Raw genomic sequence first — 16,523 nt, forward strand, 5'->3', positions numbered from 1 at the left:
AGAGATGCTCCTCAATCTCCCCACTGTGAGCATCTTTGCATACCAAAACAACAAAAACAATTTAGGTAGAAGTGAAATTAGTATAATTGGTGGCAAAGCGGTTTAGCCCACACATCTCAAATTTGGGAGGAGGTGATGGGGGCCTCCAAACCCCCACACTGGAAAGAGATGTATGCATGCAGACTGGAAAGGAAGAGGAGGAGGAGAAAAAAAGAAGCAAAGAAATAAAAAAACAATAATATCACACCGGTGTCCAATTTGCACTATGTATGTCTTTAAGACTGATTGTTATTATTTGGCCCACATGCTTGCACAGGCGTCGTTAGAGACAGTCAAGACAGCAAGGCGAAGGTAAAAGGTGAAGTGAGCCAATTTTCCATATCAGAGGTGGTTTGTTTGCCCCAAGCCTGAGTTGTGCCTAAAGTGCCATAACATTACAGCACTCCTACAGATGAGATCAAAGGCTCTAGCAAGGGATCCTCCGTGGTTTTGCTGGCAAGCGGCCGTCCTTTCGCTGAAATATCTTTTCAGGGCTTTCCACCCATTGACTGATCACACAAAATGCACTCTTAATAGAGACAGGAAATGCCACATACAAAAACTTCCTTTCTTTCTAAGTATGGGCTAATATTCAGAGATTAAGCTTTCTCGTTAATTATTTTCATTTTAATTAGTAAATCTTAATTAACAATGAACATTTACCCTTAAAATTTTTTGGCTTCGGAATGAAGGAGGGGGGTGAAGAAAGCAGAGAATAAATATGACAATCTTTTTGGGACCTCCGGGCAGGATTACTGATGCAGGCTGCCTTAGTTATTAAACACGTTCTAAATTAAATGCCTCCATGAATTTTGCACAGAAATATATTTTCATAGTTTTGCATGCCAAATGTGACATTTTATATTTCAGATTCATCTCGCTGCAGTAATTTTAGAGAAATGTCATATAAACAAAGATTTTGTCATTTACCAAAGGAAATTACTATGCGTGGCAGGTTTGGCCATTGCTTGCTCTCTCTCTCTCTCTTTCTCTCTTTCCCTCTCCCTCTTTTGCCCCCTATTCTGCCTGTGCCGGTTGTTTCAAGTCAGCAAGCCATAAAAAATCTTTATCTCAGTGAAACACAGCAATTTGGGAGATAATCGAATGGTGACTGGGGGGCACAAACGCCAGTCTGAGGAATTATACCACAATCTCCCCTGCATTTACAACCTTCCTCAAAGCCAGTTGTCACCCTGGAAGGAAAGCCCCCGACTGAAGATTCATTACATCTTTAAGCCAGCATGGTGGCATGGCAGCCTCATCCCCAGATGCAACACAACAGCACACTCCTCCCACAGCTGGTGATGCTACTGCTAAAGCTGCAGCTTCCTTCCATCTTTCCCGCTTGGTTCCCTTTTCTCTCCTCTCCCTCTGTTCCCCTTTTACATCTCCAAGGATTCCTTTCCCCTCCTACTTAGATTCCTAAAACCACAGACACCCTCCACACAAAGCAGGGGGAAAACATCTTTATATACTGTATAAAAATAATATGGCTGGATAGTTAGCATTCTATATATGAAAGCGTTTTGCTCGGTGTTGTATAGTGCCTGTGTGTGAATATGTGTGTCTTTGTGTAGTCATGTGCACATACAGTCCCCACTGGTGTAATGAAAGGAGTGAAGGAATTAAAAAAAACTAGAAAATAAGGCATATAATTTTCTCATTCTCTAACAGGTCCCATTCATCACAGGATTTCACATAATTACATCATTTGACTGTTTTTGAACAAACAACCCTGCCTTTTTTGATGATTTGTAAACACTTCGGGATCAATATCTCCTCCTGTGAAACAACCTTCTCAGAGATGAAGAGGCATGTCACTTCCTGTTTGTGTGCTTTCTGTTTCCTTCAAATGTGCGTTCCTCAGTCCACAGTCACAGATCTTACCTGCCACAGGGGCCGTGGTGCTGAAGAGTAGGATTCTGGGAGCTCTGTCATCTGGCCATATTTGGCCATCGCTTCCTCTTGGCCTTCCCCTAGAGCTTTGAGTGACGGGCTTTTAACACACACACACACATATTACAACACACACAAACACAAGAAGCTAACCCTGTTAACAGCCACCTGCATTTTGGACTCTCTGTTGTTCCACTCTGTAGCCAACAGCAGCTCAATCTAATAACACCACAACAAAACACTTTCCACTGGGTCCCTTGCTCTCTTTCTTTTTCTGTCTGCCGTTCTCGGCCTTTCAATCTTATCAGTGGTAATGTAATAAGCGGTTGCTTTGCTCTGTCTCCTCGCCACCTCTCTTAATTCCTCAATATAAAGCAATATCACAGGGGCCCTGGCCTGCCTGTGACTGGGGATAAGATGCTTGTAAAAAGGAAGGATAATTCAGCAAATAAATGCTCGGCATCAAAGGCAGGCACTGGGTCTTTCTTTCCTTTCTCTCCCTCTCTCCCCTCCTCTCTGTTCGCCTATCAAAAGTATTACATGTGCTTTCATCAGTTCACAACAAGACACAATGTGCTTCCTAATGCAATTACTCGACCTCCATTAAATCAGAAACAGTGGAAACAAATGAATTACACATTTGTTACAAAAACCACAAGTCAGCTCTGCGTCTCCCCTCTTTATTTTTTTTCTTTCATAGGCTTAGGGAGAGAAAAAGTGAAATCATTTCTCATTAAATTTCAGGCAGATGTAGCCCTAGGTGATGCATAGAAAGTCTCCCATGTCTAATAGCCACCCACCATTGATATCAGAAGGAATTTACAGGGTTCAAGGCTGTCGAGAGTAGGGCATCTCGCTAAACTCCGAACCACATTCATCTGACAGAGCTGGTGTCCGACTACCACCCACCCATAAAACAACCAAACACAAGAGAAGATACTGATGTGTACAGTAGTTTCTTGATTTTATCATGTCAGCCAGCATGGTAGTCCATAATTACTAAAAATTTGAACATGCTAAGATGATTGCCCGCGGGGCTCTCACTACCAGATTTGATGTGTGATCTCTGACTAAAGTGGATGGACCAAGAATTGATGCGCCTTCAAGCCCAATGACATGGACAGATTTCTGTGCCCTCGAGCCATACTACCCACAATGCAATGCCTGTCGACAGGAGAAGCCATGCAGAGGACATATGAATTACATGCCTACTTGAATGTCAGTGGGAATAAAAATGCTTTTCACACAATTAATAATTACAGTCATGTGACATCAATTGTACATATGGAGAGAAATGTGAAATGGGCTGGCCTTACTACTGAAGCAGTGTGTTGAGCCTGGGTTGTGGTACTTCTCTTACTGCATCATCACAGTCTCTTTGTGAATGAGGCTCCTTTGAAATATTAAAGTGGATATGTTAACAAACATTGTTAACCAACACTAACATTATGATCTTATTGACAGTTTGATTGAAACCACATCACTATGAATTATAATGTAAGATATTATTAGTTTCTGTGACTGGCTGTAATGAAATATTATTAAATATTAGAATTTGGCTGGTTTATGTCATGGACAAATGTAATAAAAGTAGCATGATTGGATGAATATGTTGAGCTTGTGAAATGAGCTATAATCAGCATACAATCCCAAAGTTAATGTCCTGTAACTTAAAAAAGAACACATCCTTCATACAGTATATATACAGTCCATGGGCCTTTACCTTAACATTCCCAGCGAAGAAGGCCATTAGTCTCTTCTTTCTCTTTTCCCACTCACTCCTCTTCAGTGGTCCCTTCTGAGTCGCTTGCTGAAAATACATGTAAATTTACACATGCACATTTTCTTTGGATGCAGCTTTATGAAACAGTGCAGTGCACCATAATGGCAGAATTAAGCACAAGGAGCAACTGTAATGCAATCTGCAGGCAATCGATACTGAGCCAGGCCCTAAAGACATGTAGCGTTTGATGAGTATTTCTGCCGGTTTTACATTCAGTCAGCACATTCACACTCCCCATTCAGAAGCATTGACACTGCTAAGTGACAGTGTCTCGCCCTGTAGAGGCTTTGTAAGGCAGAATAGAGAAAGAAGAAAAACACTATTATTTTTAAAATAGATGTGAAATCTCTGGTGGATAATATGCTTTCTATGGGAGGTGGGTGTGGAAACAGTAGGAGAGTGCATACATATTATGGCAGAATAAGATAACACTGATCCAAATACTGATACAGTACACAGTAGACGCCACTGATTATCCAGTAAAGGAAGGATGAGTCATTTGTTGCTGTGGCTTCCAAGTGATGGTGGGACATTGTTGAACCATTTTTTCCCAATTACTTTGAATTTGTATTCATATAATTTGATGCCCTTACTCTCATTCAAGTGAGATTATAACTAAAAATACGCTGGATAGAAGTTCTGCATTCTGTTTACATATGTGTTAATGTCTGGGTTTCTTTGCAATCTAGATTTTCCAAAACAATGGCAACCCCATGTTCTTGTATCCTCTCCCATTTCTTTTCTGACTGACGGAATACAAACGCTTGTTTTGAAAGAAGCTTCAGATCTTAATGCTAGTTCACAATATCCCTACTCCCCAGACGGAAAATAAAAAAGTAGTCACGCTCTATTTTTCCTGAAAAGACCTTAAGACGGGTAAAGAACCAAGGAAATTCAGCTTCAGTCAGAAACAAATATGCATAATAATGCACAACAAAGTTCAAAGACAGAACAAAACTGTCTCCAGAAATAAACTAATTGTGTGAGGATGTCATATGTACCATAGATTATATCGTTGAAATCCATGCACTCATTCTGAGCTAAGGATGAATGAGTTATCTAACTTTGAATGCGTGTTATACAAAAAGCAATTTCACATGAGTGCATTCAGCTGAGATTCAAACCATCTGCACTGAAATGAAATGCAGAACTTTTATAAAGGTAGCAGAGGGGGGGTTGTGTACGAAAAGTGAAGCAAATATGGAAAGAAAGAGAAAGAAAATTAGTAAGCCGAGTACGTAACACACACACATACGTCACACACACACACACGGGCATGTGAATAGACAAAACAGATAAATGTACACGCACACATGCACACACTCTATGTCCATTAGCCAAAGCCACTGATACACAGCATAATGGACATGGCTGATGTGCTGGTGAATATGGGATGATGACACAGATATTCCTCTTTGTAGCCCTGACCTGCTGCAGTGAAAGGCTGCCAAGCGTGATCATGTCAGGCCGCACACGCTCCCTCAGCTGCTGGGCGTAGTGGGGGATCGCCTCCTTAGCTGTCCTCACTGCAAGAAATAACACAGTGGTATCACAAACCTTATAATATTTATCAAAAAACAAAATCTTACTGTGGCATTTTGCATATTTCTCTGTATGTCTCCTATCATGTCACTCCACCAATAAAATCTGCAGGAATAAATTATTGTCCAGAGATAAAGAATTGAATAAAGATTCTATACAACTTCCTAGAATGATTCCTTGATAGATTTAATTTTGGATTGATTTTACGTCATGTATGTGCACAGAGACTACATTTTATACTATTGTATCATACTTACTAACATAATGCAAAATAAATATAATAAAAACAAATGAAAACATAGCATTACTTTTTACAGTGCTCTTTCTTCCCATTACCATCCCTGCTTCGAGTCCAGCCTCTCCTCCCAGCCCAGCACTAGCCTCAGCCTGGGTTTTGGCAATGGTCTGGGCCTGGGAGGGCCTAGAGCCCGAGGCATCACCACCACCGTGGAGCAGCAGTCGCCGCTGAAACACCGGATCACCCGCCTTCACCTCCAACACCTCCTCATCCCTGGAGGCTAGCAGCGTACCTGGAGAGACACGCATCAGTGGGCATGCACAGACACACACACACAACCAGACATACACATACACACACATGCTGATGGATGCGCATACTTACCACATCTAGAAACTTAGTTCTACATGGGCATTAAAGGAGGACAACATTAGCCTGCCTTGCTATTTGTTTTTTTGCAAATAGGGTCTCAGTTGTTTATTCAAGTAATGGAAATATCCCATAACGTCATCCAAAATCATGCAAGAATTTGACAATGACTGGAATAATGAAATAAACAACAGGAGTTGTTTTTTTTGTTTTTTTTTACTTAAAAGCAGATGTGGAGGTGGGTACATAAAGTTGAACTGATGCTGCAGAACTGAGTACAGATATCTAATCTATTTCTGTGGAAGAAATCAAAGGGAAGATGCAGTTTGTGTTTTCATGTGGCGGTGGCTTTAAGCTGATTTCATGTAAAAACCAACATCCACAACAAATTGTGAACGAGCCCAAACATTGGAAGAAAGTTTCTTCTGCACAATATGTGGACTAGATTCTAGTTAGTAAACTAGAATTCATTACTGAAAGAAGAGAAGCAGCAGCTAACTTGATTGCTGTGTGTCTTTTTAGTTTTGTGCACCATCTTAGTGGTAGAAAGTATGCGGTATTCTTTCAACGTGTGCAGTCCAATACATGTAACAACTAAATCTTTTATCAATGCCTAATGCTTTTCACATTGAAGCTGATATCAATGCCTCACGCCTTTTTTTTGGAGAACTAGAATGAATAGAATGCCAGTTCTGTCTTCTTTCATCTCAAAGCCAAAGCAATAGAATTTATCGAGTTAAAATGGAAGAACTGAAGATCTTAGACAGACAGAAGGGATTTCTCCAGGAAAAAATGTCTACAGCCTCTACTGGCCACTGTCCATTTCATTAATACTTTATCTTATTCATGTTCTTTCTTGTGAAATGTGTATGGTGCTTTGTGGCAGGCTGTAAAAGCAAACATAAAAGCCTGAGAAGCAGTCACAAAATGTCAGGATCAGTACTGACATACACTGAGCCGGTTCTGCAGCTGCAAAGAAGTCTTGCGGCCTACACCGGTGGGAGGCATCCATACAACAGCATAAGGTGATTGTCTTGAAGTCTATTGTAGCTTGGAGAAGTGCTTACTGGCAGTCACCGCAGTTGGACTCCAACAGCACAGAAGTAAGAGCTCTCTCTCTCTTCCTCTCTCTCTTTCCTTCCCTGTGTCTCAGCCTATTGCATGGAGGAACTGTTAATCCAAGATCCTCTTTACTTTTTCTGTGGGATTTCATGAACATTCCAAGACAATGGATGGGGCTGCTAATCTCGGTGGTACAGCTAAATCCAAGACAATGGCAAATAATACGAGCCGGCTAAATTCTACCGTGTTGAAGCGGGCCTAAACCCATCACTTGTGCGCTGGAATTACAAGGGAGATGTGCGTCATGTCAACAGGATCTGGTGCGACTGTCTTCACCCAGAACAATGCTAAGCTTAAACCACCTCAATGTTGCCTGGTTGGCTACATATTTAAATGAAACTGAGCTAATGAGAAAAGGCACGCCTACTGTGAGACAATGGCTGTGCTGGAAAGCACTGACTACTAGTGAGGGTCTGTTTCTAGTCTTATTCTTTGTTCTATGTTAGTGCTGCTTTAAGTGTTAGCGGAAAAAATAATGTTGTTTATGATTTTACTGTGTTGAGCTTTCTAAGGATACTGCTTGTAAAGACTGTAGTACTCTGTGGCGCCATTATTTAATGTGTGGTCACTGTTTTAAATGGCATCTTCAGTCATTTGATTTAAAACATGACATTTTTATCAATATATCACCATGAATACTGAATGTGGTTTGAGACATAATAAATACACTAAATCAACAACATCAACCAGCAGTTACACCTGGGACCAGATCTGGAAAAATGTTTCTTCAAATCTATCAACTTTTTTGCCTGATACATGATCTTGACAGGAAAATAAAATCAGGTCAATTTAATAGTGATCATAAGGGATTAAATTACTATTACATGTCCCATAATGTATTTTTTTGTGATTCTAAAGCAGAAGCAAGGAATCTTTGCTTTTTTGATTAAGGCCAACTAACCAGCTGCTTCCGATAGAGTACAGTAATATAGGAATACATACCAGGTATATTTATGAAAGTATCGTCCTCATCCAGCAACGCAGCCATTCTTTGATACAGCCTGTTTTCATCGGCATTCAATATTGCTGCAAGTCAAAACAATTATAAAATGAGTACACCTTTAAAGGTGCTGGAAAATTACATGCATTTGTGCACTTCAAAATTACTTTCTACTTATCAGACAAGTCAATCTAAACCACATCTTAACATGCAAACCAGAGATATTAGGCGTGGCTGGAGAGGGGTGAAAATCAAGTGTATGCAGAGGGGTAATGAAATAGGAGCATTAACACGCCTGTTAGCCGGCCTGTCATCATGTGATGAGATTTGGTTTGGTGAATCCTTTGATATTACACGGCAGTGATATCCAAAAGATACAGGTGAAATGGCTTCTCCATTAATAGCCATGTTTCATTATAACATGCATATTACTTGGCTCCCAAGAGCTCGCTTTTAATAGGCCTGCTTTAGGAGGGGGCTGCAAACTATTGATATGGCTCTGCGTGTGTCATTTGACAGGGGAAAGAAAAAGCCACGGTGAAATGAAAACTGACCAATGATACATGACCTTCGTCAATGACAGCGAGTTGGGTAGCCAATCTAATGATGCCATCACTTGGTGTATTTACATAGTGTCCTGCCATCTCAAATGGCGGCCTGCTACCAGTGATCTCTCTCACCTCACTTTAATGAACCGAGGAGAACTATTATGACAGAGAATGGCATACTTAATTCCAGCTCATCTTCAGGACCGACCCCAGCCATCCCGCAATGCCTTGGGTCTGTCTGCTCTGCCGACAACGGGTCAAAGTAATTTTGGGCACGTTTATTTCCTGTGGAAAGTGCGAGAGGCGAGAGAATGAGAGAAAGAGGGGTTGGGAGTTGGTCAGGGGCAAGGGGGGGATGGTGGTATAGGTTCAGGTTAGTGGTTATTAGAAGCACATGAAGCGAAATGTTAATTTTGAAACCCACACTGTCGAAGGGCAGGGGCAGTGGCTGCTACCAGATAAGGCAGAGCCAAGATGAGACAGGAGTACAGGGGCAGAAAGAGAGAACTGGGAAAGAGACTGCTGGGTTTTTCAGAGCACCTCTCCACGGCCTGCGGTGCTCTGGGGCCTAATTAGCATGCCGCAAAAGGTCACGGCAGGCAATCTCTTAAATACGACTGCCATATGTTTGCCGTGTTCAAAAGGAACTAATGAGAAAGTCTACAAGCCCAAAAGTACCTGGAATTTCAAAGACAATACCTTCTAAATACTCCGAGGTCAGCGGCCCAGCGGACTGGGCAAGTTTGGAGGAGCAGATCCAAAGGAAAATAACCTGAGCCCATGTCTCATTGACTTCTTATTAGCAATCACTGACCTATGGGTATCAAGTCTGCTCCACAGAATTTATGGGAATCCAATGGCTCGGGGGTCTTTCTATTAAGGGTACATCCCACCAAGCAGCTTTCTTAACCCCAAATCATTCTCATTACAGGCCCTGAATATTTCACTCCAAACTAAATTGCTTTACTTGTATTTCTCAGGTTGTGGGGCAAAAAAGCATGGTGCATTAAATCATGTTATATATTCCACACAAGGATTGCCTTTATAGAAGTCTGAGGGTATCTGTGCTTGGACGCATAAAAATGTGAGTAAGTGTGTTTGCATAGGAGCACCACTGGCTCACTAGGCCACTACCCAACAAAGCTCACTGGGATTCTTTCCTGCTCATATTAAATATCTGCATGACGTTTTCACACTCTGTCCGTACTCTAAGTTAAACAGTCAGACCGAAATACTTATTAAACAAGGAGCAGCCATATGACTCCTCAGTGGTGCCATAAATTGACTGTGAAATTCACATGTTAAATCCCTCTACATCGTTAACAGAGAGTTTGAACAATTTCTCTGCAAATAGCTCTGAGGTTATGAAACCCTTTTTTCAAACACAAATTTGCATAATGGTAGTAGCTTCGTGGATCGCCTTTTGAATCATATCTGTGATTTACCTAAATAGTCTGGCTGTCCTCCAGTTCATCTCTCTAATGAAAATTTCAATTCTCTGTTCTTACATGCACAATATCAATAACCAGCTCTTCTTGCCAGCCAGAGTCACTGTGAACAGAGGATGTGAGATAATGAAAGATTTTGGTAAAGGCTAAGTAGAAGTGTCACAAACATGGAACAATCTGCCTTTGTATCTTCCAATAAAGGCACATGAGTCACTGAACAGTAATGCATATTCACACTCCCTAAAGAAAAAGTGTTGCTTATTTTGTGCTTGTGATTCGTAGTTTCTGTAAATCCTATATTCAGTGCAATTACCACAAATAAATGAAGTTATAAACCTATAAAGCACATAGTGGCATATATAATGCCCTTTGAGACATGCATGTGATGAGAAAGTGCACATGGCCTTGACACAGACTGCTGTAGCATCTCCAATTAATAGAACAAAAAAGAAGAGAGAGAAAATCAGCTACTTAACTAATTTCTAATCATCAGCATGCAGGTACGTGTTCAAAAAAGTGTCTATATTTGTGCACTTAAGTGACAGTAGATCTTGTATTCCCAATAAAACTACTTATTGAGAATTAGAGTTAGGGTTAGTTGTCTTATCATAATTTCAGCATTCCGTCTTTAAATCGGATTTTGTGGTCGAACATAAGGTACTGAGAGATCATTGTAGTGTGTAAACCAATAGGATATCAATATGTTCTTCTTTTACACGTGTATTGTTTTTTTTCTTTTTCAATAAAGTAATAACAATTTTCCAACTATCAACTGTCAACATATAATCTAATCTAAGACAACATAATGATGTGTTTTAAATACATTTTAAGATGCCGCACTTCCACCTAAGCCAAGCAAGTTTCAAGTTTATTTATGCAGAAATTCGAAATGCTGTGTGCCGCATGTGGATGAAAATACTTAATGCAGAAAAAGCGTCACTTTTCTTAAATGAAAAGAGAACTTCAGACAATCAGACAACTTCAACAATCTGAAATCACGGCTATCTGCAGTTTAATGGTAGAAAGTTACGACATGTCTCCTCAAATGGAGAAAAACCAGACCTTCACTGTCAATTTGACTTTACCTGCACACTGGACAGTATCCATGTTTTCTTTGCTGTCAACAACAAAATATTACTAATAATAACTTAAATTCACGGCTTTCATGAAACCCAAAGATACTTCACAGAATTGCCAGTGCACGACACAACAACAATATGATATAAGGGTGGAAAACAAATCAGTTTAGAACCTTTATCCAATAAAACAATATTATCAATTACTGGTTTAGGTTTAGCATTAGTCTCCTGTATCATAAATGTGTATGGTCTGACTTTCTTGGCCTGATAGAAAACATTTTTGCTCATGCTGGCTAGTTCCACATACCATGGTGAAGTTTAATCTCACCTCTTGTATATAAAAGACAGTCTCAGGACTATCATTTATAATAATTACTAGCCATGCACAGCAAAAGCAAAATAAACCACATTAAATCAAGAATCTAACATGTGACTCATCCCTGAGAAAACTGGCACGCTCGCAACCTTGAACGCATCCTAATTTACCATCCCATTCCTCAAGAGTTCTCCCTGACATACTGAATTATAAGGGGGCATATTCGTATGCCTGATTGGCCCTAAGCCGTGTTTCGGGGGCGTTGTGAGTACACCACACAGACAGCGGATCGGCTTGGTAGCGTAGTAGCGTATGTAAATGCACTCTCCTATGACTCCAGCCCACCACAAGGCATGTAGCCGAGAGTGGGAGTCAAGGCTGATTGTGTCGAGGGTACTTCTAGATAGAGATAGAACACCCACTACTGTAGCGTTCTCCAGCGGAGGAAGAAGTTATACGAGGGTTGCTTGTTAGGACATGCTTGCTTTGGAATGCAGGGACCAAGGGCCCCCCGAATGGAGAGAGAGAAAAAGAAAGAGGGAGTGAGAGAAAGGTTAGATCAGGAACACATCTACTGTCAACAAATTTGAAGCTAATGAAGAATGAAGCTTCACCTCTTTCTTTGGCTGGGGCTTGCAGCTCCATTTTTTTTTGGTGAGCTGCAAGGGTGCTATCTGGCCTGTCACCTCGAATTTCTCTCCCCAGCCAAACTGGAGGAATGGAAAGCTCGGTGCTTCCTCCTCCATCGAAGGCTGGATTTTCTATGCCCACCACAGCAGCTCTCTCCTCTCCCCCTGACAAAATAAGTAGAAACATGAATAAAAATACAAACACTGACATGAAGGGGCAATACAACAGTTAGGTCAAAGTGACTATATAAAAAAAAGAAACATATTTAATGACAACAAAATGTTTTTATTGGTGATTTCTCTGCCCCAAAATGTTCAAGTGCATCCTCCACGAATGACACTAAAACACAATTAGGTTAAAATTAAATCAGAATCTTGCAAAGGAGGAGAAAAAAAAAGAGAAGAAGAAGAAATGATTAAAATAATTACAAATTGCGCCCTGACAAGCAAGAGCAAAATTTAGCCCAAAGCCATTTGTCTGTAATTAGTTAATTAATCCTTACACAAATTATGAGCAATAACTCATCAAGCAGGACTCACCCATCAGAAATTCAGCCGACTTGGATTTCTTCTGCTTAGGTTGCTGCAGAGCCTTCTGCTGTAACTTCTGGAGGGAAATTGTTAAATGAATAAATTAGCTGCAGAATGAAGATCATCATTTATGATCCGCAACTAACGCAGTATTTTAAATATGGGACGACACTAAAATGTCATTTAATTTACATCGCTGCTAAAGGGGTCAAGCACTAATTGAACAACAGGAGTGGAAAAGAATTTAATCATAAATAGATAAGAAAAGTTGACATGAATGTGTAATGAAGGTCACATTAAAATACTTCCTCCTTGTTTCTAAAATGAATGGGCAACAACACTCTCTCCTGGAAAATTATGCATTTTTACACAGGCTGCGTGAGAGCAGACAGACTTGGTGTGCAAATGAGTATGGAAATCCAGGCACACTTCTCATAACTTCCATTCACATGAACTCCAAAAAAGAAGAGAGAAAATCTTTAAATAAGACTGTGCTAGTTCCCTTGTCTTTTGTAAAGCTTGGAGAATTTTCATTGTAGTAATTTCAACACAGGATCCATGCATAAAGCAAATGTGATATAAATGTAATACATCTATACTCAATAAATCAATCAATCTATCTATCTATCCATCTATGTAAAGACATGCTAAGTCAAGACAATTTGACTAGTAGGTGGTCTACATTGGCATGGAATGGAAAGAGGAGGAATGAATGAAAGCAAGTATGGGTTCCTTTGAAATCAAGAGTATGTGGAACAAACTCTGCAGTCCCACATTTCTCTCATTTCTGCGGAGAAGCAGAACAATAAGAAAGCTGAGGTATACAGCATAAGTAGTTGTTTTCGTTATGGATATGTTTATATAAGGATGCACCATATAAAACTGCTCTGTTGAGCAACAGCGTATGGAGCTTTTTAAGCATCATTTTATGCAGATTTGAATGATGAACTGTGCTCATGCCTATGAACAGCATGTATTTGTATACAATATTTAATTTCAAAGGAAAAATCAAGGGGCAGAAGGAGTGGAGGGGCTTATTTCAACTCTAAATGACAGAGCAATTAAAATAGAGAAGGACTACTTCCAGACCAATCTGGTAAGAGGAGTTTTTGTAAATCTGTTTTTACATTCAACAAGCCCTACAGCAAGACATTCATTTATACCACTGAGATTAATGCTTATCTAATTGTAACTTATTTAAAAACCATTTTCTTTTCGACTGGGTACCAATCACTTTTTTTGAGTTTCACATACTGTGGAGCATGAGACAGGCGAATCCGGCATCAGTGGTGATTGTCTCCCTATGATTTCTTTTCTTTTCTTATTTTCATTTCATCACACTTTACGCACCTTTCTGCAAGACAAATATTGTTTGGTTGCATATGCAAATTGAAAAAGTCCCAGAAACAATTAGGGGAAAATTAATCAGGTAATTTTACCAATAAAAAAATTGCACACAATCACCATTTGCTTTGAATTACACCAGTCCAGTTTAACAATATTGTGTTGTAAACTAAAGCATCCGTTTAAATAAGCTACATGACATCTGCATTCATTATATGGTATTAAAATTTTGATCGTTATTCGAACATCATAGCCAATTTTGAAAACCTTAATGAATACATTTAAAATGATACACAGTAAATTTTATTTTTACCTGATAATGTAAGATTGTTTTTCAGTTATTTAAACAACACATATTGTGAATTGATATATTTGCTTGCTAAAGGAATTAATCATCATATTAGAATAATGAAGGAGGATGACGCTCTTTATTTCGCAAATTATTGTTATTTGCCCTTAGGGTTAAAGGTACTTTGGAGAGACAAACAAAAATCAAAGGAGAAATCACATTAAGTTTTATCTTAGGCTATACAAATGTGTTCTGTTTATCACCCTAATTACAGCACAGAATAATCTAGAATATCATCACTGACACTGCAGTGTCAACACCAGTCATAAAATTTCAACATTGTTTGAGATTTTCTTTCTTAAGAAAGTTTTTTATAGTCCTTTTATTCTTCTCCTTATGTAATTTTCATAGCAGTTAGTACTAGTTCTCCTCTGGGCACAGCTTTGTTTTGGTCTCATTTCTAACTGTGCCCATGTTTCTCACTATGCAAACTAAATTAGCTCTATGTCCTGCAAATGTCAATAAGTCCTCTGATTACTATGAATGTATTCTTGCCTCAAGTTCAGTTGCAGTGAGAAAAAACCCTAGTAAACACACAAGGGAAAGTACACAGAAGGAGTACAGTACATACACCCCAGGCCTAAAGCTTTGGGTCATTGTCACTAAAAATCTAATCCACACAGCACCATGTGAGCCTCTCTGTCTAGAGAGCTAAGAAAAATGCCTGGTTCTCATCTAGCTCCCTAGACCCCACTGACATTGACAGCATGTTCCTTGTAATACAAGCACTGTTGTTTAATGTGCCATAACCGGATGGAACATGCAGATGTTGCATTTCTAAAACGATAAACAACAATTCAATCCTGAGGGGGGAAAGCATCATAGGGATTCCTGAAATCATATGTATTTGTATAGGTAAAAATGGTTGTTCAATATAGTGTAAACTGGCCCTGTGCAGTCTAAAATGTCTTATAACAGGCCTGTCAAATTGCATATAAATATGTAATATCCATGGTGCTGCACTAAAATCACATGCCAAGAAATTTGGGTATATATTACAACATACATATAAATTAGCACAACACAATAGCCTCTGAGATCCTAAAAGCATTTATACATGCCCCTTTAATCCATCCCACTTTCCTGATTTCACTGTGCAGCACACAGAATGCTTACTCTGCAGTCAACATGACAAAAAATCATTTATAACTGGTGACAAAAAAATCCTTGACTTTTTTTCTTTCTTTCTTTTTAAATGTGATTGTTGTCAAAAGGAATTGAGCACAACAATGCCTTGTTCAGTTCTTGTTGCATTCAAAGGCATAGCTAGAAGGGCTTGGGGAAGACCGCTTGCTGCTAGGGGCTGGTGGGCACAGACCAGCTAGAAAGTGAATTTTGCATACTGTACGGATCATCGCCCAGTTCAGCCCAGTCACATTGAATCTGCCATCAACCAATTGTGCTTCATGAAACCGTCAACCCTCATTTACGTCTGCCTGTTTTCTTCCCCACGCAGCTGTAAACAAGGCCCCAGCTTTGAGCTGTCTTCCTCTGTCCCTGTGCATGCTGCTTGCCAGGGGAGTGTAGACAGCAAACCTCAGCTTCACAGAGCTACTTAAAGCTACCATTTCCAGACAAGCACCCTATGCACTCGGTATAGAAGTCAAAGACAAGAGTGTTGACAAGAGTTTTAAGAGCTTTACATAGAGATCCCTGCAAATGGTTTGTCTCTTGTTTGTACTTAAAAATCCATAATCTTAGGTTTGTGTTTAGCTGTTCTGCCAGCGAGTCCCTTAGAGTGACGTTGATTGAATGTCAAAGTGAAGAAAATCATCTCATCATAATATAAATATATGTGTGAATATATGTCATAATGGGTTGTTACAAAATGATAAAAGACATAGTAAAGATGAGAATGAATGTCTCGCTTAATCAATAAAGACATAAAAGTTGATTTTGTTTTCATGTTTATAAAGTCTCTTTTTATCTGTCAACATAATATAAATGGCCATATCAATAAAATGTCATAAGAATAATGAAAACATCTACAAAGCATCTTTATTTAAATCACTAAAGATAAGGTTAGCATTTTGTTTCAAAGGCATACAAAGCCAATTCTACCTTAAAATGTGAAACCATCTTAATTCATAGAGCAGCCTTAAATGTGCACGGTAATTGTGACCCACCAAACAGTTTCTTATTAAACAACAACCGCGTCAGTTGGTGTAGACAGAAAACATAATTAGTATTCAAGCTTAATTAATCTACGCTGGCCCCCTTTAAGTGAATTAGTCAATTATTTATGCATGTGTGCTCCTTTGATGCTAACAGATTATGTATGTTACTGGAAAAAAACCTTGAAAAATGACTTTGAAAACTTTCCACCATAAAATGTCACTACAAGCTTTTG

General features: G+C 39.5%; 1 protein-coding gene across 1 annotated transcript in view; it reads right to left on the bottom strand.

Annotated features, from left to right (window-relative positions):
- ofcc1 (orofacial cleft 1 candidate 1) overlaps positions 1–16,523 on the bottom strand; it is an 88,527-nt gene that overhangs the window by 57,550 nt on the left and 14,454 nt on the right. The window contains exons 4-12 of the mRNA XM_046065002.1: positions 12,490–12,556; positions 11,935–12,114; positions 8,658–8,762; positions 7,932–8,015; positions 5,569–5,790; positions 5,147–5,244; positions 3,659–3,745; positions 3,255–3,328; positions 1,927–2,047 (exon numbers count right to left, since the gene is read on the bottom strand). Coding sequence (XP_045920958.1) covers positions 1,927–2,047; positions 3,255–3,328; positions 3,659–3,745; positions 5,147–5,244; positions 5,569–5,790; positions 7,932–8,015; positions 8,658–8,762; positions 11,935–12,114; positions 12,490–12,556 — 1,038 coding nt within the window. The remainder of the gene's footprint in view (positions 1–1,926; positions 2,048–3,254; positions 3,329–3,658; positions 3,746–5,146; positions 5,245–5,568; positions 5,791–7,931; positions 8,016–8,657; positions 8,763–11,934; positions 12,115–12,489; positions 12,557–16,523) is intronic.

The sequence above is a fragment of the Micropterus dolomieu genome, linkage group LG01 (assembly GCF_021292245.1).
Source record: "Micropterus dolomieu isolate WLL.071019.BEF.003 ecotype Adirondacks linkage group LG01, ASM2129224v1, whole genome shotgun sequence".
NCBI lineage: Eukaryota > Metazoa > Chordata > Actinopteri > Centrarchiformes > Centrarchidae > Micropterus > Micropterus dolomieu.